The sequence below is a fragment of the Anoplopoma fimbria genome, chromosome 8, assembly GCF_027596085.1.
Source record: "Anoplopoma fimbria isolate UVic2021 breed Golden Eagle Sablefish chromosome 8, Afim_UVic_2022, whole genome shotgun sequence".
Taxonomy (NCBI): domain Eukaryota; kingdom Metazoa; phylum Chordata; class Actinopteri; order Perciformes; family Anoplopomatidae; genus Anoplopoma; species Anoplopoma fimbria.
Genome location: NC_072456.1, coordinates 17,314,754 through 17,337,326, shown reverse-complemented (window position 1 = coordinate 17,337,326; position 22,573 = coordinate 17,314,754). Strand labels below are relative to the sequence as shown.

At 40.1% G+C, this 22,573-nt stretch overlaps 1 protein-coding gene across 16 annotated transcripts in view; it reads right to left on the bottom strand.

The window, feature by feature from the left end:
• Nucleotides 1-22,573, bottom strand: part of adgrl2a (adhesion G protein-coupled receptor L2a) — a 93,140-nt gene that overhangs the window by 48,701 nt on the left and 21,866 nt on the right. For all 16 annotated transcript variants that reach the window (XM_054603385.1, XM_054603386.1, XM_054603389.1 and 13 more), the window contains exon 3: nucleotides 4,831-5,044. In XM_054603385.1, coding sequence (XP_054459360.1) covers nucleotides 4,831-5,044 — 214 coding nt within the window. The remainder of the gene's footprint in view (nucleotides 1-4,830; nucleotides 5,045-22,573) is intronic.

The following is a 22,573-nucleotide window of genomic DNA, read 5'->3' as shown; positions in this document are numbered from 1 at the left end:
TGGGCCTTATGCCCAAAAAATGTCATAGTACATGTAGTTTTATATTGCAATATTGTTTATGATTTAGTACATTTTCTGGAAACTCAAATGCCTTTAATGATAAATTAACTAGACAGACTTGTTTGTTATGGGCAAATACAAATCTAGGCTCATTATCACATTGACGCAAAAAAATTAAATACAAATCTTATTTGATCATAAATTAGTCCTGCATATTGCCTTTACCCACATTGGTCTAAAACATCCAGAAGGTAAAAAAAAATGGTGTGGTTAAAAAATTGGTTTAACTGTTGACAGTATATACTCTCGTATTGCCCAACCATTTTGTCTTAGTCAATAATATAACATGATATAACATGTGTGTCAGTAGCCTACCAAAATCCATTCACCACTATTTAATATGCACCAAAAAAGTTTAAATTTGTATTATTTTATTCCATAAATGTTATTTGTTGGTATAAACAGTTAAGCTAATAAGGACCACTGATGACAGTTAAAACACTTTTAAATTTAACACATAATCACAGAGAGCAGCTTCATGGTTCATGAACTTGTGTACAGCCTGAGCTTAATCTGGATCCTTATGAAATCTTAATCTGCCGCGCTCTAAATAAACACTAACAGAGAGAGAGAACAAGGCAGTGTGCTGTCAGGCGGCAGCAATGGAGCTCCTCGGAGAGCCTCGCTAGCAGTCGTGTCACCGATATAAATAGCGTAAGAAGCATCACTTACTCTCCAGAACTGCCTCACATTTATTGACAATTGCATACTAATATCACTGGGTCACTTCAACATCACAAGTCAGTTGTTAACAACCCTATTAACGTAATAATGTTTGTGAAAATATGTCACATTCAAGCTGAGGATATCATTAGAAGATACAAACTTTCAAATTCCCAATGGTGAATGGTAATGATCATTTTAATGATAATAATGAACTAACTAGCCGTCCTCTAATCCCACAAATTAATTTCACATCGTCTGTTACAGAGCTATCAGCTTTGATCATTCTTGTCAATGATATGCTCCTTGGAAAACCCATGATCCACAGGCACAGCAGGACCCAGCCATGTTATGTTACTGTAATCAATGACCTTGTTATCGAATACTTCAGATGAAGCTCATTAGTCAAGGAGAAATCAATGGATGTAAGCCACTTATTCATACTGTATATCTTAATATGTTCTTTTTGTGACAATGATTAGTCGAGATGCGTCATTGTCATCTCCACTGCTCCTCAAGCTACTAGATTTAAATGGTAAGTAAGCGCCAGATGGACACCTAAAATGTATTACAAAACAATACATTTAAATTACAGTTTTAATCTAGAAGATGTGTGGCAAGAATGTGTTGTGGCTGTGATCATTATCATTATCATCAGTGCAGATGAGGAAATGTAATTATTAAGAACTAAAAATCCTGAAAAGGAGAACATAAAAAATCACCTCGCTGAATATTATTATCAATGAATTAATTATTTTAAACTGTACTGCCATGCAGTTTCACATCTGCTGGGGAGGTGTCCACGTGAAAAATTCCTGCACAGATTATCACCCACTTGAGTCGACTAATTGCTTGCAGCTGAATGTTCTAATTGAGCCACAACCGTCCTAGGGCTATTTTCATAAAATCATTGTGCTCATGAATATAATATGCCAGGCAGATATAAAAACAACTTGGAGTGCCAACAGGATCTATCAAACTCAGTGATGCCTCAATCCAATTCTCCACACTTCAGGACCACATTAATTTCGGATGTTTAAAAGTGAACACTGTTTTCCACACAAGTGCTAATGTGATTTTTCCCACACACTTAAATTTGTAGGCCAGGGTAATTATGGGAACAAATAAATTTGGCTCTTCAATCATTCCTTGATGGAGACTGTACAGTTGGAAATACTTTTTTTTTCTTTTTTTTTACATACACAGTGTGTGTGCAGTGGGTTGCCCCACATATGGAACATTTCAGCTGGGTTTAGCCTCAGCAGGGGTCAGAGAGCAGACCAGAGTCCTGACTCGCGGAGAAGTGAAGGGCTCAGACCTTGAAACAAACATTGCATTCCAAATAGGCAGACTAAAAAATAAATAAAAAAATCACCACATTTCTTGTTTGAGGATAATTATTTTTGGCAGCAGAGGCACTACATTTGCTTCTTATTTTAGTCCATTCCTGTAAATAAATGGACAAGAGACTAATTAGTCCCATATGCAATCTCGGGCATTTCTCAAGCTGTCCTTATTTCTATTTTCATGACAGTAGTCTGCTTTAAGTTTCTGCACTGATTACGCAAACACTGCTTTTATGATGAAGACCGACATAGGAATTAAACTGGCTTCATTCCACGTAAATAACATACATCTGCTCTCACACTTTTCATGGTGATATATCTCACAAGACAGTCACACTGACAAAGAAATTATCTATGTATGCCACTTTATGTAAATATCTGCCCCTCACTTTTTTTTTTACAGCAGTTGATGTCTTTTGGATTTCTTTCTGTGGAATCGGATGTGAACTATTCTGAGGTTCTTTTTGTGTGATTTTTGAACCCACGCACCTGACAGAGAACGTTTGTATCACACGAAACTTACTTTTGAACACACACATTTCTCCGTATGCTCCGAGTACAATAGCACAGCAGTGATATTGAAATGCTAAAAACACATTTAAAATAACATCTTAACTACGTCCTCTGGCAACATAAGGATGTGCATATGAGGAAAGAGCCTCTTCAGAGCCTTTCTACGAGACTGTTTGGGATTCGTTGTCAGGTGGCTCCTGCTGGGTCAGTATTTGTGCTTCAGTGGACTGTTTCTGTACGAGCGAGGCTGAGGGCAGCGCAATACACAGGGCCACAAGCGGGGAGCAGGCAGGCTGCAGCTTTTTCAAGACAGACAACGTGAGTCAGCTATCTGACTTCATCATATAGGGCTTGACAATAAACCCCCTGAATACAAGGGCTCCACTGTTTTATTTCATATTTTTTTTATTTCCCAAGGCGACTTGCCAGAGTTGCTGACGGTCTCATACCGTCCAATTTCTCTCTCTGTGACACTCATATGTCATTCCATCCCCTGCACTTTGGCTCAGATGGCATCCCTATGTGACAACTGGTCTCATGTATACAGTGTTACCACTGGAACCCTGCTGAGTTGCTTCGTGGGTATGTTTTCCAGAAATAAATCATCCTTCTTTGCACATGAGTGATAGCTACAGAGACACTGGCTTTAAAATGTGGGACATCCCTGTGGTCAGTGATCAATCTGTAAAGTCGGGCCTGTCAAGGGCCTGCCCTTAATCTGACCAACAGGATTTACCAAAGAGCAAATATAGAAGAGCAGTTTGATGAAGTTAAAGAAATGCCAGGGGTGAAAGAAGTACTCAGATCATTTACTTGAGTAAAAGTAGCAATACAACACTATAAAGGTACTCAATTAAAAGTATCAATTGTTAACAATTAAGTCGAGTCAAGGTACAGAAGTTTTATCCACATAATGAACTTTAAGTATCAAATATAAAAGTAGTCTTTATGCCGATTTCTTTGTTTAAATATTGTTGTTTTTTTATCATTAGATATTATGATTTATGGATCACCATGTAAGCAGTGTTTTAATGTTGTAGTTGGTCAGGGTGAAGCACGTTTTTACAAATGTATACACTGCTGTCTAGTTTAATCTTGTGCCGATCATATACTTTGTATGTAAAATCTACCATTGCTGTTAAATAATGTAGTGTAGAAAAAGTAGAATACTTGTTACTGAATTGCAGTAGAGTACAATTGTACCCTACCAACATTATTTGAGTAAATTAGTTATTTTTCACCACAAAAGATAATATCCTAATAAAGCACGTTTTGGACTAAACTGTTCTTTCAACATCACTGCAATAAGTAAACTTTTTATCTCACACACACACACACACACACACACACACACACACACACACACACACACACACACACACACACACACACACACACACACACACACACACACACACACACACACACACACACACACACACTAAATGGATTTTGCTAAGAGAAAGTGGCTCAGCTTCACTAATAAGGCAAAGCAAAGCTAACAGTGATAGACTGATGTTAGCATACTTAATCTTAAAAGCACATTTGCAAGGTAATGTATTCAACAGAGTAATTTACAATAGACAGAATAATTACCTCCTGCAAGCCGGATCAGATCGGCCATTTGTCAGTCATGTCGAATCAGGAAAGACTTTGTTTTTGTGAATGTTGTTGAAAGGTTAATTTGTTATGTTCATATTTTTGAAATGTGAATTTGGTGTCTATTGTGACTCTATAGCTGTGGTTTCCTGACTTTTTTTATCTGTTCTCTTCTATTTATCAGCCCTGCTTCACCTCCCAAGTTTCTAATTCTCTTTTGTTCAGGTTCAGCTGTCTTAGTAGACGCTAACATTAATGCCTTGTCGTTTATTCATGCTGACAGGCTACTGTTGCCTTTTTCCATTTCTTTTTTTTTTTTTAACTCCACACTTACATTCACTTTTGCTATTTTCAATGGAGTAAATCGATCCGACGGCAGCCGTGTTTTTATCCATGGAGGAAGATTTTACTCCAAAGGCAAGGGATGCAGAGGATTTTTTTTTTTTAAGCACTGGAAAAATGGATGCCAACAGGGACAACCAGACAAAATGAAATGGTTGACAGTGGTCCAAGTCTGGTTGCTCAGGGCAACTAGGAAACCGTTACTGTTGAGCCATGTCAATTATTTTCTAAGGGCTTTGTAACTTTGGCAGACACCTCACTTTGTGATATTGTGTTTTAGACGGCACAGATGTGTTTGCAGTTTTACCTTTGTGACATGATCTTGTAGGCATCTGGAAGATAGCAGTTGACGTTCTCCATCTGGAAAGGGTCGGCGTCACAGATCTTGTCATCTGTTCGGCCATAGTTGGCACTTTCGATCATTATGACATCACTTCCGGGACACCGCAGATCGATGGGGTAACCCTCACAAGACAGCTCTCTCCGCACTAAGCCAAATGGCAGGGCGGCTCGACTAAACCCTGAGGGAGAAGAGAGGGGAAAGCAGAAAAGCTCTATCAGTACAAATCGAAAGGAGATGTGTAGTTGAGCTGACACAGACGAAGACGGCATGAAAGGCAGAAGACACGGGATATCAGAGCTGGATATACATAAAAGCAGCATGTTGTGCATGTTCCATTCCTTTTTATTCAAAAGGCTGCAACTGTTTAGCAAGATGAATCACGCCGATATGTGGATAGTGAACCTTGGGTTGGACTACTAGCCTGACATACATCAGAATATTGAGTGAACATTTCAGATCTCAACCGCACCAGTGAGCTAATGGTGTTAGTATGTCATCCCCATGCCTGACTGGTCCCGGAGAAAATCGATAATTGTCATTAAAGTCTAGTTTGTCGGCTAAAATGTCTGGAGCATTGTAACCCCTTACGACTGTCTATGTACAGTTAGCATACTTAGACAACACTAATGATACAAAAAAAACACATTTTTTATTTTTCATCCTGCTGTCCTGTGTTTCATTTGAGTACGGGAACACACAGCCATCACACAGTCAACCACTGGAGACTTGTGGTTTACTTGCAAAGCTCTTTTTTTTCTACCTAAAATCAAAACAAAAAAAAGTACAAGGATTTGTACAACATGAGTGTAATTGAATCCACTTTGCAGTGCTGACAATCGAAGGGCGGGCTATCGACACACTGGTGGAAAAAAAGGTTTTCGTGTGTGTGTGTGTGTGTGTGTGTGTGTGTGTGTGTGTGTGTGTGTGTGTGTGTGTGTGTGTGTGTGTGTGTGTGTGTGTCAGTGAGGGTGTGGGGGTTGGACACGGTACATAAATCATTATTGTGGCTTTCTGGTTGAGAAAAAAAACCCCAAAAAAACAAAGGTCGTACTGAAACTAAAAGTGAACTATACATAAACTATAGCAATCCAAACATGGGATATATTTGGTCGGAGCGGCTTTTATAGGGCTGTGACATGTCAAGTAATCGAGGAGAGCGGTACAGAGCTTAAACAGATTGCCAGCTGCCCCTCCGTGGACTCTGACAAACCACTGGCAGCACTGAATAATAACTACAGCCTCCTTCTGTGCCGTGTAGACTACGTCCCCTCTTTGAGCCTTTTTAAATAATGGTGTCGCTACCTGCAACTTGGTTGATGACTGTGTTGTTAGTGCTTCCAAAGCCTCTATCTCCCTAATGAGGTTTAGTTCACAGTCACAGGATAAAGAAGTAGAAGACAAAGAAGAAAAAAGAGCTGTTACTACTTTTCATGCACTTATTTCTTTGGCACCTGGAAACGTGGGACCGATCCATATATGCAGTTGTTTATAATTACAAAGCGCTTCTTCCTTTCATGAGTCATCTTGCGAGAGATTCTTTGTGTGGCAACGGTCTTCTTAAAGCCACAGACTTCAGCTCTGCTAAATTAACCTGGTTCATTTTACCCTATTGGATGCTTCATCAATTAGCTACCAATATAATTATCTTAGTCTGATTAAATGCAATGCTATAATGACAGGAGATTAGCATTCTTTATTGTGTCTCTTTCCAGGAACTACTACTGTGGTATTTCACAAAGGAAGATAAATGTCAGTTTGTATTGTCTGATCGTCCGTTTGTGCACCAATCAGGTGATAGTCCTTCTCTTTCCCCGGGTAAACAAAGGATATATCTGTATGGAGGAGGGCAGCTTGCCTATCTAACCTCTGTAAGACTTTATTTGTATGGGAGCATACAATCATCGGGGAAGGATCTTTTCTCCTCTACTTGCTCTTTTTGACAGCAAACTTTCTCATGTGACCAATAGGCATGGAAAAGTAAAGGCTTTCAGATATGATAGGTTTCAGCCATATTTCATTTCTGCTGCCCCTTTTCTCTCTGGAGTCAAAAATAAACGCTTAAGGTGATAAACAATTTATCAGAGAGGTTGGCTTAAGGAGAAAAAAAAAGCCCAAGTGGGAAAAAATGAAAACACTGCATGTTAGGAACCGGACCTGACAGCCAATCTTGAGGTTATGTCAATGCACTTCAGCACAGCTCCATCAAAAGTCAGCAATACAATGTGTAGCAACTATAAGAACCAATGTAAAACACCAGTCAATGCCACATTACAATGTCTATACTCAAGACATTAGTTTATAATGGAGATGTGTGCGTGTGTGTGTGTGTATATATATATTTGGATAAAAAGCGTCTGCTAAATGACTGTAATGTGTGTGTGTATATATATATATATATATATATATATATATATATATATATTACACTGAAATGTAGTTCGTCTTACTTCAGAGGTCAAATAGACTTCACATGGATCAATTGGGCAGCAGTTACATATGGCTGGGTGGGATGCATTACATGCCTCTGGCCTATTTTGTGGATGGAAGTGAACTGGTTCTTTGGCCATGTGCAAGATCTCGGAGTTTGATCTCCAAATCCGCAGCCAAAACCACTGATGCGCTTGTGTCCCAGGAACACTGTTAGAACACTTAAATCTGCAGAGCCTCTACAGTCTCAGCTTCTGGTTTTATGATTTAGACATGAGCAGACTCTCTGCTTAAGGAGAAAAACACGGACTGGAGCAATGAGGAGGTAAATGTGTGCTCAAGAATACTGTAGGACTCCTACTGAAATGCACTAAGGAACTTTTCAACCATGCTGATAACAGGCCCTGCAATAAGGCTACATTTTCGTGTTCAAATCTCTGGACATAAAACAAAATTGCTGTCCTCTAAAGCATACTTTATTTGCCAGCTGGGTTTGTGCATCATGGACCGAAAGCATGCTCGTAAACAACCTCCAAAAGCCTCTCTCCATTGATTAGGCCCGAGGCTGAACTACTTTTCACTCTGGTGTCGGATGGTATTTTCGGTACATGGGGAGATGAGTGACACAGACAAATCTATACAGGGACACCCAGCCCAGCGAACAATAAAAGGCAAGACTACAATGTGTCGACAATGTCTACAATTAAATCAGCAATGCTTGGATGTCTTCTCTAACATTTTGGTTAATTATTCAAATACATTTTTGAAGATTCCTCAGCAAATATCTTCTCCATGCTGTGATCTAGGAAAATATATCTTCAACTATAATATTCGTCTCCAGAGGTATCCATTGGTTTAAAGAGGATCAAGAAGAAATATTTTAACTACTTCAAATCAAAATCTACTCCTGCTATAATTGTTTTAAATAAGTTATTTTAAACTGTACAGTATAATGGAGGGTGTATGTGACTACTTCAAATAAATCCTCTTTTCACGAGGGTATTATGAAGACACCAAAAACACCATCGATCATGTTCTGGCGCGACAATGCATTGTAATTACAACAGAATAATGTGATCACAGTGAATTTAGCGTAAGAAAAGTCCAACGCTTGCCATCTCACTTAAATAAATGTATTAATTATTCACATGAGCAAGAAAAGTAATCATTGTTTTTCTCATGGGGTCATTAGCATAACGAGTCAGGGAATGCGTGATCTGAACATTATTTACTTTCCATATGGTAACAGTAAACCATATCAAGAATATCAATCTGTGGTGGGTGTTTGCTTTCCTTTCTCCTTTGCATTCTTTTCTGATAAGTCTTCTCAAGTCACAACTATAAGGATTTGAATAGTTTATTGGAGCACTTGTTGCTATATTGCGTTTCAGGGGCCTTTTTTTTATTTATTTTTTTTACTTTTCGACAATTGGGTAAAGGCTGCCGAGCAAACAAAATGGCGCCACACGTAGTGCACACAACTGGTGCAAAAACCGAACCCCATGACTGACACTGAGAGGAGTTTTTACTCTTAGGATGTCATCCAGACACTCTTGGATTCAAAGGGAAACTCAGCTGCCTCCTCTTCACAGGTAGCACACACTTCAGATAACTGCTCGAAATATGAGATGTTATTTTACAAGCTTTGATGTACTTTCACTCTGTGATAGTGCATCCAATGACAAGGGCTGGAAAAGAGAGGTGCTTATCAATTGAACGGCTTAAAAGTAGGAGTTTTACATTCTATGCACTAATTAAACACCAGGGAGCAAAGGATCAAGGCATAGCCAATCAAATATGTGTAAAACTCAATCTTGTGACCATGGCAACATGGTGCAGCACAGACATTACGGGTCAGATCCTTATCATATTCATGCAGACACTAATCAGGCATTCTGGTCACCCATCCCTCCCACCACTACCACCACTAGAAAAGCATTTGAATTCCACTACAGCTATGTAGCAAACATTGAGCTGAGCAATGATCAGTACCATTGCATAATTGAAGAAAAAGCACAAAAGCAGTCATGGCCCTATTTTTTTCCCTCTATCCACCCACAGACTCAAATGACATTTCAAGAAAAATACTGTCGTGATTTAAAAACCTACATGTTGTAATTTGAATTAAAGCCAGTTTTGGTTTTGTCCACTAATAAAACAGCTGCTTGGTTTGCTCCGAAGCACATGATCATTCAACCTTTTGACACATGCTTATTGTACATGCTGTTATCACATGGTAGTAATTGACATTGATTGGTGCACTGGGCCTCTATTTCCATGGGTTATAGCACTTTATTACACCAATGAGGAATCCTCTATGTAAAGCTTCCCGGACTGGCATTTACTACCTTGTGTAACCTTTGCAATAAGATAAGGACCATACAGAGTCTGCAGCTGGAGAACTGCGAGAAACTCCCGTACTTAAAGTGGACCCATTATGTCCCGTCTCTTCGGTACCATAATGTTTTAATTCATTTCTTTCTCCGCAGATGAGTCAAATCAATTGGAAAGTGACCATCTGGTAGAATATGAGTGTCACTGAAGCAGAGGCAATGAACAAAATGTCTTCCTATTTCACACAAACGAGGAGTCATTAAGATCTTCATCAGCCATGTAGAGACCTTCTCCCATGTGGTCCCATGAAACTGGACATTACCATGATCAAACCCAAAGGGGGCAAACACACTACAGACAAAAAAAAAATGATTAGATTATACACAGCTAAAATGCAGCATCTGAAACAGTCGTGCGTATAATCAGGGCAACAAACTTAAGAATTTCTCAGTTATTTAAAAGTATTCCACTATTGCCCGGCACTGATTATGCAGCATTAATGACACAGGAACTATTCTGCTTTTCCTCAGGACTCTCTGGCCTCCAGGAAATGGTTTTCATATTAAAATGACCCTTCGTAACTTGAGTTAAACACGCTTCCAGAGTTAGTCCAGGGGCAGAGCAGAGGCTGATCAAAAGGCCCATTCAGCCACTCACGCTGCCGTCATTGTGGCCAGAGCACAAAAGAGGTTTCCAGATTATTTTGATGTGAAACCAGATAATTCTTCTGTGGAGAGCCAATGAGAATTGTGACGAGGACGCTCCTGACGCTTGTCGTCTACCCTTAACGCAGCCCTTTGATTTTCCTCGCTGTTCTGATGAGAGCTAAACAGCTGCTTGTAAATGAGCTAGCATTTCTGCTTGGCCCGCCATTATTCTGCACTCGTGAGCAGACAAGGTCGCTTGCTGGGTGGATTTGGGGTGAAAGAAAAGTGTGGCCTATAGCATTAGCTTGGAGCCACAGGAAACGCAGCTTGATTCCAGCTGCCACCCCATCTTTTCCCCCCTTCTCTCTATGGCACAAGCAAAGGAAGTCTGTGAAGGAAAGGAGACCTTTAAGTCAAGACTCTTCCAACAGTGCTGATTCTATAATCCAGAGATATCCTTTACAACAGCATGTATTCTTAAGGAGTCAGGTCCACACAGAGGAGGAGAAGAAAGAAAATACCGCATATATCCTGCAAACAGCAGGCTATGAGGTAGATTGATGACTTTGTGTGGCCTTTCTGAAAAAGAAGCACACTACTGGTTTGATGGATATTGTTCTTTTCAATTTCTAAACTTTAACTCAAGACGATGTTTTTTGGGGGGTTTTTTCCTCTGTGTCTGTTGAAAGCTGATGTCATCTTTTTGGCATGGCTAACAGCAGTTATGTAGAGGGTTTTTTCTCCTCTGTAATTCAGCGCATAACATCTGTAGATTATTAAACTCTTTGACAACTGATGTTGAAACTATGACTTACGTGCCACAGATTAGCTCATATATTTATATCGGAGATGATCAGCGAGAACTCAAAGTTATTCTGTCGGGGGGGAGAAATATATATTTCTCGTTCTTATTTCATGCATCCAACAGCATGGTGCACAGTGTAAGATTTAAAAAAAAAAAGCACAAAGCGATGGTTGTTTTGCCTAAAGAAATAATTTATAGAAAAAATTATCATAAACCATTAAAAAAAAACCCATAAAAACACAGATCCCATATCACACTATGTAATGTGAAAATATGTAGAATACTAGTTAATAGTGAGAGATATTGGAAGAAGAAGAAGAAGAAGAAGAAGAGAAGAAGAGAGCAGCAGGAGAACAGCAGGAGAACGCATTCCAACCTCATTTGTATTCTCCACCATGCAATTCACTCCAGTTCATTTACATCTCCGCTACTTCCATAGCAACAGCAGGGGGGCTATCAGGAGCATCTTTGATATAGGTACATGACTCTGAAAAATATCATGTCATTTCTCTCTGAATAGACGCCATGAAAAAAGACCAAGATTTTTTCCAACCTTTTGGTGTTAAAGTGGGCTCCTTTAAGCAGAAATGTACCCTGTCAGAGACTCTTTTTACATTAACTCTATTCCTCATCCTCAACCAGCACTTGTAGACACATAAGCCTGTACAGGAAATGCCATCACTGCGCAGAACAGAAATGTGATCCTGTAGCTTAGTCCTTGATGATTTTACTGCGTTACAAAAATAAAAAACATGGACAACAGCAAAGACTGCTAGCCAAGAAAGCTTTATGTTTTTTTTTCCCCTTCTAATCCGAAAGAATTCGAACAAATACAAGGCATCAAGTGTTGCCGCCAGACAAAATGATAATGCACTGCACCAGCAGGAAAATACAGCCTCATCAAATTCCATGTACACTTGTATGTAAATCAACCTTAAGGCCTAATTAAGCTCTATGGGGCTCATCAAGGTCATAAATCCCCTTTTTTTCATAATGCATTATTGACTTCACATCATCTGCACATGTCGGCTGACTGCACTCGCACAAGAACACAATGTCATCTCACTGTCTAATATCGGATAGCCCTGGGGCCGGGCGGCGCATGGGTGTATTTGTGTAAGAGAGAAAGGGGAGTGCTTTTTTTAGGTCACACAAAAAGCAAGGACATCTTCTGGTAATGAAATGGCTGCGATGACCATCAAACAGTAGATTTTGTCCTTAACAAATGGTCACTGGTAGCCTTACATTGCAATACATTTTAAGATTACAATGATAGGTCAAGGATTTATGCCAATTTTTTTTATGAAAGTGTTAAGGTAAATTTGGTTTCATTTTTAAAAGAAAATCAGGAAGAAAACATCCTCTAAACCGACAGTCAATTAAGAAATGATATAGAATGGAATCTTATGGTTTAAGGTGCGCAAATTGAAATTGAGCCGACTACTCTTTAAATGTGTTTTGATTAGTAGTGGCCTGATCCTATGAGTCATTCCTGAGGAGAGTTGATAAAGTGCAGTTCCTGCTAAGAGTCACGGTGCCTTTTAGCGACAGCAAGCTCTTTGGACCTCATTACTCAGCCTTATCAGTGATACAATTTCAGAAGATATCAATGATCCAGAGTTTAAAAGTGATAAGGATGTGAGTCATTTCATTTTCCCCCAAAGACCTTTCCGACTGGATTTGCTATGTTTTTGTCACTTTTTCCTCTGGTCTATATTATTTCCACAGTTCCCATTACACATTATGAAAAAAAATAGACTCTGATACATTGGGTAACCCAGACTTCCTTCTCTGCTCCGATGAAGCGTTTGATGCTCCTCGATTCAATAAGGAAACATTTCCCAACGGGTCACCAGTGGCAGTACACACAAATGAGAAGGGTCCATCTGCTTGGTTTGCATTCCCAAAGTGTACTTCCTCAAGCAGACCACAGCAGTGGTTCCTCTTCCCGAGACTCATGTGTATGCATTTGTGCCACATTATTCAGCGAGTGCTTCAACTGACCCCCACCTGGCATTTAAATTCCCTGACCAACCGGGTAGTCATGCCCTGATGACACGACTGCTGCTCCAACTGAATTCTTTATGCAGCTCTTATTCAGACTAGACCGTCTTCTTGCCAGCTTCCAGGCTAGGTGGATTATTATGTGACACAACGTTATTTTTACTTAGATGAAATAGCCTCCTCGGCTTTTGTCTCCTCACTGGAATCACTCAAGGTTATGCACATTTTCTGCACACTTATGGAGTAATTATCTGATAAATGCAACACAAAGGAAACAATAGTATATATGTTTATATGTATTTTTTTTTTTTTTTACGAAATAATTCTGTTTTCTTCAACGGACTATTATCATTAGATTTCCTGTGGTTCAAGTATTCCATCTCATGATACTTGGAGAGAAAGCTGGCCAAGCGAAAATTGAATTTTACTCTTGTTTCAATTCATCAAGGATGTTGTGGCTGCTATTCATTATAATCCAGAGGCTGAATATTATCTTGATGACCTTCCATCTCATATGCATTTTTCCCTTCAGTGAACTGATTGTTATAACATGCAAAAGAAGGTTCCCCCCCAACATTTTTTTTATAAGAAACTTTCAGATTTGGATTAACCTCATTTGAATCAATTCCACAGGCTAAGCCTGCTTCACTCCTCCATCTGTTTCCAGCCCTCACATGTCACAGCAGGAGCACTTTGAAGTTCTCATTTAAGGATTTATCAGATGTCTCTCATGCTTATCGGCCTTAATTATTGCTTGTTAGCTGTTTTAAAATAATTTGGGGACTTGTGGTGTGTGTGTGTGTGTGTGTGTGTGTGTGTGTGTGTGTGTGTGTGTGTGTGTGTGTGTGTGTGTGTGTGTGTGTGTGTGTGTGTGTGTGTGTGTGTGATGGAAAATAAGGGTACAAGAGCAACTATTAAGCAAGAGGCAATGGTCCAGTTTGGCTGAGTCAGTATTTTAAGACGCCTTAATATACTAAGAGGGTTTGATTCAAAATGACCTATCATTTGATATTGATTTGTAACGTCTCAACAGTTGAAATCCATCTCTAACTATTGACTAATGGCTATTTTCTTCAGTCCATTATTTACTTGAGAGGGGGAGCAGAGGCACACACCCTTGACATACAGACAAGCTCAGTGGTCATAATGACTTAGGAGGTCAAAAGGCGATCTCTGTTATGTTTGAAAGCAAGTAAATCTGCACTTCATGACCTCTTTGGTCCAAATGACAACCTACAAATACGGGGCTATGAGCTTAAACAATTGTATTATTGTCTCACAGCATATTATAGCAGCCTGGCTTTGGTCAAGCAGGTTTTAGACGAGCTTCACAACAAAGGAAAGCCTATAAGAAGTTTGTGAAGAAGGAGAAAACGCTGAATGTAATAGGGAAACTCTGTAAGTTAACAAGCTTCATAAATGGGCACTCAGAGTTCCTTCAAAAGGCCCTGGTTCTAAATCTTTTTTATTTATGGGCGTAGTTTCACCACCCCTCGTTTACAGGAGCCTCTTCAGGATTTATAGCTGCTCTAAATCAGGACTGAAAGCAGGAGGACAAAGAGGATTCCACTAAGGGCAAGCAGGGATATCTTGAATCTGACTCTCAAGCGTGAACTGGAAAATCTGTGAAATCTTAAGCCTTTGAATATATTATGTTTCCTTAACAGAGTCCGTCATTACCAGCTCTAGAATCCGTTTTCATAGCATGGCATCCAAACCATAACCGCTCTTTCCTGTGCTTCAGTGAGCATGCCTTTCAACAGAATCCTCACAATGAAAACATGATTACATTCCCCCTGAACACCTGTAGATTGTTGTTGTTGTTTACATTGGGTATTTCAGCTGATATGGAATGGAAAACTCACCGGCATCAGTCAATGGTTTGATAAATAGCAGTTCGCACAGTCCACTTCAATGAACACATCCCTTGGTTGCTCTTGTTGCTCAAATAATACAGTGCAGAGGGACTAAATTGCTCACATTGATAAAAAAAGAAACATGTAATTCACAGTATGACACAGCATGCGCAGTAAGTTTATTGAAAACAGTTGTCAACAGTCTCTAATCCACAGAAAAAGCTGAGACCTACATAGGTTACTTGTTAATATTGCAAGGCTGCCCTCCATGTGACCTGAACGCTGCAGTCTAATCACCCTAAACTTCCACGGTATTACAGAAGCAAACAGGAAATCAAGCAACATTTGCTTTGCCCTTTGACCGGCTGAGCTGGCTCATTGCGATGTGAAATACCATCTACAGTGGATAATCAAAAACAGTCTCCTCATCTGCCCCTTCCAGACTTCATGAGCAGTCCTTGCGTGAGGTCTGTCTGCAGTCCTTGATGTCCAGTACACAGGCTCCATCGACATAAAAACATTACGTTTCCCATAATTACCTAGACCGTGGCAGCTCCACCTAAGTCTATTTTTTTCCCCACACCAGTTTTTGTAACAAACCGCTAATTTCTTGTATTTATCATCGAGTGGCTGGCTGGCTCTCTCTGGGTGCGTTTCCGCCAAAGCAGTGCGCAGTGAACGGCTCTAGTTCGGTCAGCTTACAGCACCCGTCGCCAGAACTCCGCTGCTTCCCGAGGCTGTGAACTTGGTGCTCAGTGCGCCCTCACTCTCTGCAGGGTGAACCGAGGGGGGCCCCTGTTCCCGGCACGGCGGGTAACTGGGGCGGAATGTCCTCAGTCGGCTTCTGCGTCGATTTTGGCAACCAACCCCGATCACGAAACACGGACCCCCCTCTCGTTAGAATACTTTGTGAGTATGACTACTTTTCATAACGTGTTGATGCTTTGATTATGATGACGTTGAAGTCCTGCATTGAAAACGTTACTTAAGTAAACTTACAAAAGTATTAAAGTACCAAAAGTAAAAGTATACTTATTATGCAAAATGGCCCATTTCAAATGATGGGCCTGTAACATGGTAGTGCAGGTCCAGGGTGTACGCTGCCTTCGCCCAATGTTAGCTTGGTCCTCAGAGGGAAATATTGTACTTTTAACTTTTAAATTCTGCATTTTAAAATGCTACTTCTGCCGAGGTAGATGTAGCCTGAGAGACAGACAACCATTCAAGCTTAAGTTCACACCTACAGGAAATTTAGGGTTGTTGATTAACCTAAGCTGCATGTCTTTAGACTGTAGGAGAGAGAGAACCACACTGCCACGGGAAACCATGCAAACTCCCAAAAATTGTACTTAAGTACAGTACTTGAGTAGCCAAAATACACTTAGTTACATTCTATCACTTCAAGAAACAAGAGCATAGATTTGTTTGAAAGTGCACAAAATTCTCCATAAAACTAGTCTACGGATTTTCTCTCAAAGTGCACCAGATTGATGCCTGTAACTTTAAAATTGAAAAAAAATAAAAAATTGCTGGGTAGCATGCCCCCAGAATCCCCTAGGGGGTCTGATCTACACCCACCACAATTCTAAAAAAAAAAATCTCTGGGAAACTCTGTTGCCATATGGGTATTTTCTGCTACAACAGGTAACAAATAAAGAACACAGACAAAGGAGCAGACAAAAACTTTAAAACTGGAGGCATATCTCTGACAAATTGAAGCCTGCTTATACAGATATGCCCACATACTGGTAGTCACATCTGCCACGGCCCGATCAGAGACAGCCAACAAAAGCACAACACAACAAATGTTCCATGAATAATAGGTCTTTGGTTATAGACCACTGCACTGGAGATTGATAAGTCATGTTTATTTTTTCTGTGTTTGGGATTCAGAGAGGAGACTCGATGGGTTATCAGAACATAGTTTGTAGATTGTTTGGGATATACTTGTTAGGGGCCCACATATTTCTACCTGAGCAAGAACAAAGTGAGACAAAGCATGACGGTAAAGCACAGGGCAGATAGGGACATGTGGGTAAGATGACTAATCTAGGATGCCTGAGATCCCACCCAGAGCGGGCCTTCTGAGACCCGTGTGAATGCCCATTATCCACAAAGATCACCACCGAGAATGATGCGAGAAGGTAAGTTTCACAGTGAGTCTGAGGCTCGGTCACGCTGAACCTCTCTCCTAGACAAGTCTGAAACCCAATTAAGGACCATGTTAGAGGTTGAGCACCATGTCGAGCAACACGGTGCTGTTGTTTTGTGTGAGGAGTCCCGGGCTGCAAGACTCATGACTTAATTAAACAAATGGCCACAACCTTGCAAAAGAACAACACATACAGCTCAGGAACCTTGAAATAAGTGAGAAGTTAAGGGATAGATAGCCTCAGAAAACACTATTTACAGTGTCCGTGCCATGACCAACACATGGAGAAGAGCACTCGGAGTTTAAACAAGGCACAGTGTCTCTGCTGTCTGAAGTGCTGCATCCGTGTCACGGCTGAGATCCCACCAGGAGTTATGGACGGCGACAGCCCACAACAAACTAATGATGCTTCCCAAGGTTATCTCTGCATAAATAACCATTAAGAAGAATGCTGATGCAGCAACCCTAACCCACAGACACCTAGCTAAGGCTACTAGGATGGAGTTAAAAAAAACCTTTGGCAAGGGCAGTGAGTTAATAATTATGAGCTTCATACATTCTGGGTTAGTGGAGCATCTTTTAAACGGCCTCAGAGCCAGGTGAAGGGAGGGACTTTGTTTGGGCAGGAGGGAGGAGGGTGGCATTATGTCAAGAGCTCCTCCATGCTCTTGCATGACAAACACCAACCTGGAGCCATCAGCGACAAAGCCCTAATCCAGAAAATCCCTCCTTCCTTTGCTGAAAATCCTAATGAGGATTTGAAGTGCACGGCAGGGAGGAGACCCGGGGGCTGTGGTTACACCTTGCCACTGCTTGCTCTCCCAGTTATTGTCTCCTTATCTCCTTATAGGCCATGCCTGGCTGGCGATGAAAGAGACATGACAGCATGGTGGGCCTTGGTACACAGGCCCCACGCCTGCCTGGCTCCACGGGAAGCCAGATTCCACAGTCTACCGCAAACAAGCAGGATGACATCAAGTGGGAGTTGGATAGACAAAACCGACAGAAGTTGTTGACTAAAGACACATGAGACAAAGGAGAGATTCACCCCTTTAGCCTCAACTGTTTTAGTGCCGTCTCCAAAAAAAGTCTTAACAGGCAATTACGTGTTTCATATAGTAATTACCTAAGAAATGATTTGTTTCTTTTAACAAATTAGCTATGGGCCAGCCTTTTCAAAGTACCTTTAATATCAAATTAAGTGGTCAGGGAACAGAAGTGTGGCGCCGCAGCGGGGTACTATTCTTTTCCACGGACACAACTCTGGCACAAATTAGTCCTTCAAAGAACAGGCCTACAGCCTGCGGTTCTACACATTGACACTTGACAGATACTATTTTTGATTTTTTTTTTTTTTTTTTTTTTTTTTTTTTTTCCATTCAACATGCACAACTAAGCTGCTGAGAAAGAGGCACCTAGTGGAAAGAATTAAAAGCAGATTATTGGTAAGCACAGATATAGTATCTTTGCCCCTGAATAATAGGCTTATGATATCCGGATGTTTACCTGATTGGATTTACCTGCTAGATACTAATCTGCATTCCATGACCGCTATCAGCCTGGCCTAATACAGTTAAGTATGCAATGAGTGCAGGAAGGCTCTCGGAGTGCAACACAAATGAAGGAATGGCCATTTTCAGGACTTTCTTTAAATATGCTTTCGTGGTTACTAGAAAAGGCTAGTGAGAGCAAATCGCTGGTGGCACAGGGCTGGGAGGCGCTGGATCCTGTTCTTGTAAGTTCTGTCTCACAATAAGCCCTGGGCTTTTACTTCCAGTAATTACATTTCAGAACACCTTGATTGTCTATTTCACTCCATTCACTTTGAGATGAAGGCTTTAAGTCTCTTCTCTTTTCCTTTCACATTGTACAAAAAGGGGACTTTTAAAGGTGCCCTTCCCTGTTGCCCTTGAGAAATCTCAAGTACTTCAAACATTTCAAGCTTTGAGGAGAAACAATAGTGTGGTTTCAAGGTGTGCGGAGGGAACAAGAAATTCTCTGTGTCAGACTTGTTGAAGCAAGTTCTGCTACTGAAACGCAGCTTTTATATCATGGCCAACTTTTTGTAGCCTTAACCTCCCCGTAATAGACAAAACAATTATTGTTACACAATGTCAAAATAACCGTTTTAACATTCCTTGTCTTTCATGTTCACTCCCATAGATCATAGTCGTTTACTTCATGTGAAGTTTGCACGCTGTAACACGCGCACTGCCAAATGATAAAGATGCTCATCACATTTTATTGATCACTGACCATTTCAAAACCGTAAAGTTGTTCACAAGTAGGTGAAGTGCATCAACACCAATGTAACAACAGACACATTTTCTACTGGTATATTGTTGGCACTCAGTCTAGCATGTTGCAAACATTGCCCTCGCCGCTCCAGACACAGAATCCCTGCTCTGCTCTCTGATTCTGTCTCAGCGTAATTCTAACAATCTTCTGGAAGGCTTTTGAAGAGAGCGTGTGGCTGAGCTAGGTGTGAATTGTTATTCTGTCGCTGATGCATTCAAATCCCTTCAACCCCACCAGACTTGACTAAATTATTTCAGAAGACATGTGAGCCAATTTGACCATGTGTTGCAAGGGGTAATCACCTTGGTTTTTACATTTTGCAAAAAAACATTATTACTTCATAAATTACACCTTCATCTCATTTTTGGTGGGTTGCTATGGTGACATCCACAGAGGACACTGGTAGGACAAAAGGAAATAAACCTGCAGCTTCAAAGAAGATCACTCTGAATGCCGGAGGGCAAACTTGTGTTGATGCAAAACAATATCAAAGCAGGTCAGAGGAAAGCATTCTGATTAAAGTGATAGAGAAAGATGTCTGGTACCCCATCACCTACCTCTCATCTACCATAAAGTGCTAATCTGTGTTGAAAATGACTCAATAAAGGAATTTTTGTACCATCAATTTGAGAACCTGCGAGATTTAAAAAAGAAAGGTTGAAATCGATGCAGCAAAGGCCAATGCATCCTGTCCTTTAGTCCCTAGTAAGCTACAATAGATAACTGGCTCCAACCCATTCCCTAATGCAACTCATTATATATTTTTGTTAAACCCTCCCTGCATGCTAAATACCCATGTCACTCAAACTGCAATCCCACAAATTGTGATGCAGACTTAACTTTCTTAAAAAAAATGTCAAGAAAAGAGTCTCAAAAATAGAAATCCTTTCAAATCCTTTGAAAATCTCCCTCCAGAGCAACAGAACACATGATGCAACTGTTTTAACAGGCTGAGCAGTGCTCCATGTGATGAGTAAAGTGAACTTAATAAGTCAAATTGGTGCCTCTTAAATTACATTGATGCCAAATTGTAGAATGTACACTTGATGACCCTTTAAAACTGGGAAAATGATTGAATTGTGTGTTTTAACCAAAGCCCAGATGATATTGAGTCTCATATCGTTGTGTCTATACTAATCTTGATATTGATTACAGTATCTATGGCACATCAAGGCCATCCTGGGTTTTTGTAGGATTACAGACATACTGCAAGAGTGCTGGCTTAAATTAATAAAACTACCTGTATATAACAAATAATTATTATAGTTCTAGCAGTTATAGAAAAAATAATGATGAAAGTTTTAGCATGAATTAATTAATTTTAATAATACTGCCATAAAGAGAAGCTGCTCACAAAAGGGATGGAAAAAACAAACAAGTGATATCTCCAGTAATGCATTGTTAATTCTATATCCATATCATTCGGTTCAAAAGCTCTAGGCCCCCAGGGCTCCATTGATATATATATAATAATATGCCATATATGCTATGTGTATGTATATGGAGCATCATTAAAATGGTAAGCCAAATCAATTTTAGAAACTAATGTCACTAGGCTGCTGGGGTTGTGGATGCATACAAGCGTTCTTTTTTCAGAAGTGCATAAAATAAGGCAAATGGGAGATGAAAGACTTGGAATGACAGTAAGTCAGCTCACAGTATTGTGTCGATGTGGAACAGTGGCAGTGATATGTGGAGGATGGGACATGTATTATATAGAAGGAGAACAGAGAGGATCACAATCCCCCACAGTTAGAGCTTCCATCTTGGCTGTGAATATCTCTTCCTTCAAATACAAAAACAAAACGAGCAGGAAACAAAACCAAACTTAAGGCTATTTACAGCATTCCACTAAACCATTTAATTCAATTATAAAAATGCATTAAAAAGATATTAGGAGTAGACGCAGTTTAATGAAGCATGTTTACTTGGGGATATTGTTTGTAATGAACTGTTTCTGGACTGATCTCTGTGGTTGGCATGGGGAATGGGAGGGAGATAAGGGTGGAGTGGAACCAACAAGAGGAAAAAAAGGTGAATGACAAATGACATTATTTTGTCACGTTTACTGCTTCTTTTCTTCTCATTTAGAATAAGACTTTCTTCATGCACTTCCTATACCTGTACTCTATGCATTCATTGCTTCCTTCCTCTGTTTCCCTCTGGATAACATGTCAACTGCCAGCAAGGAGTCTCATAAAATATCCAAATACCACATTTCTACTGCATGGTACGACACGGTTCTACTCAACTTAACTCGCTTGGAATCGGAACCTTTTTTTAGTTTTCATTGAGCAAAAATTGCGGATAATAACAAGTACTTTTTTTAGTAACAACTCGGCTGAGGTTTCAAGCGAACTGAGCCAATACTTGAATGTGGAGTTAAAACACTGAGGACCACAGATTAGTCTGGCACATGACATCCTTCACAAATCAAGCTACGGTCAATTAACGGTTCACTTACTTGACCCAGATTTTAACATCAGCAAGCAAAATGATGGCGTACAATAAGATGTACAATTGGCCAAGTGCAGATGTTTCTGTTTGGAATGGATTCAGCGAGCGTTGAGTTTAAGAAGATATTAAAGCAGTTGCACACAGTGTCACACTACTTCGATTAGCTATGGATTCCACCTGCACTGAGCGGGTTCTATCTACAGTGGACAACGAAAATAGAGCAAAGGACCTGGCACCAAGATTAACCTTATCGCATACTATTTGGCAGATGCTGACGGACCAAGCATTAGGAGTTGGTTCGCCACTGCAACCGGAGAGACAGAAACTCTCGGGGGTGGTGATTTTCTTTCCTGTCTTGAAATTGCTAGTGATTATCTTTGAATAAGGTTTCTGAAATGATACATCAAAGTTCCGATTTACAGGATATGGAATACATATGATTATGTACAGCCACTTTTATGTGTTTTTCTTAATCCACTTAAGCCTATTGAGACCAGCAATTATTTTATGAAAGATCAAATCCGAGCCAGATGATACATAAGAAACACGTATGGTGTGACTCACTCCAGTGTGTATAATGATAACATAACATGATAAATCAATACCTTCCTTACTTGAATCAATAAACATGCATTACTGCATGTTTTAAAAATGAGTAAATCAGGTATACTGAACAGTTGGCGAGAGCTTCAACAGTTGGCATCAACAAACCCAATCTGCAGCGACA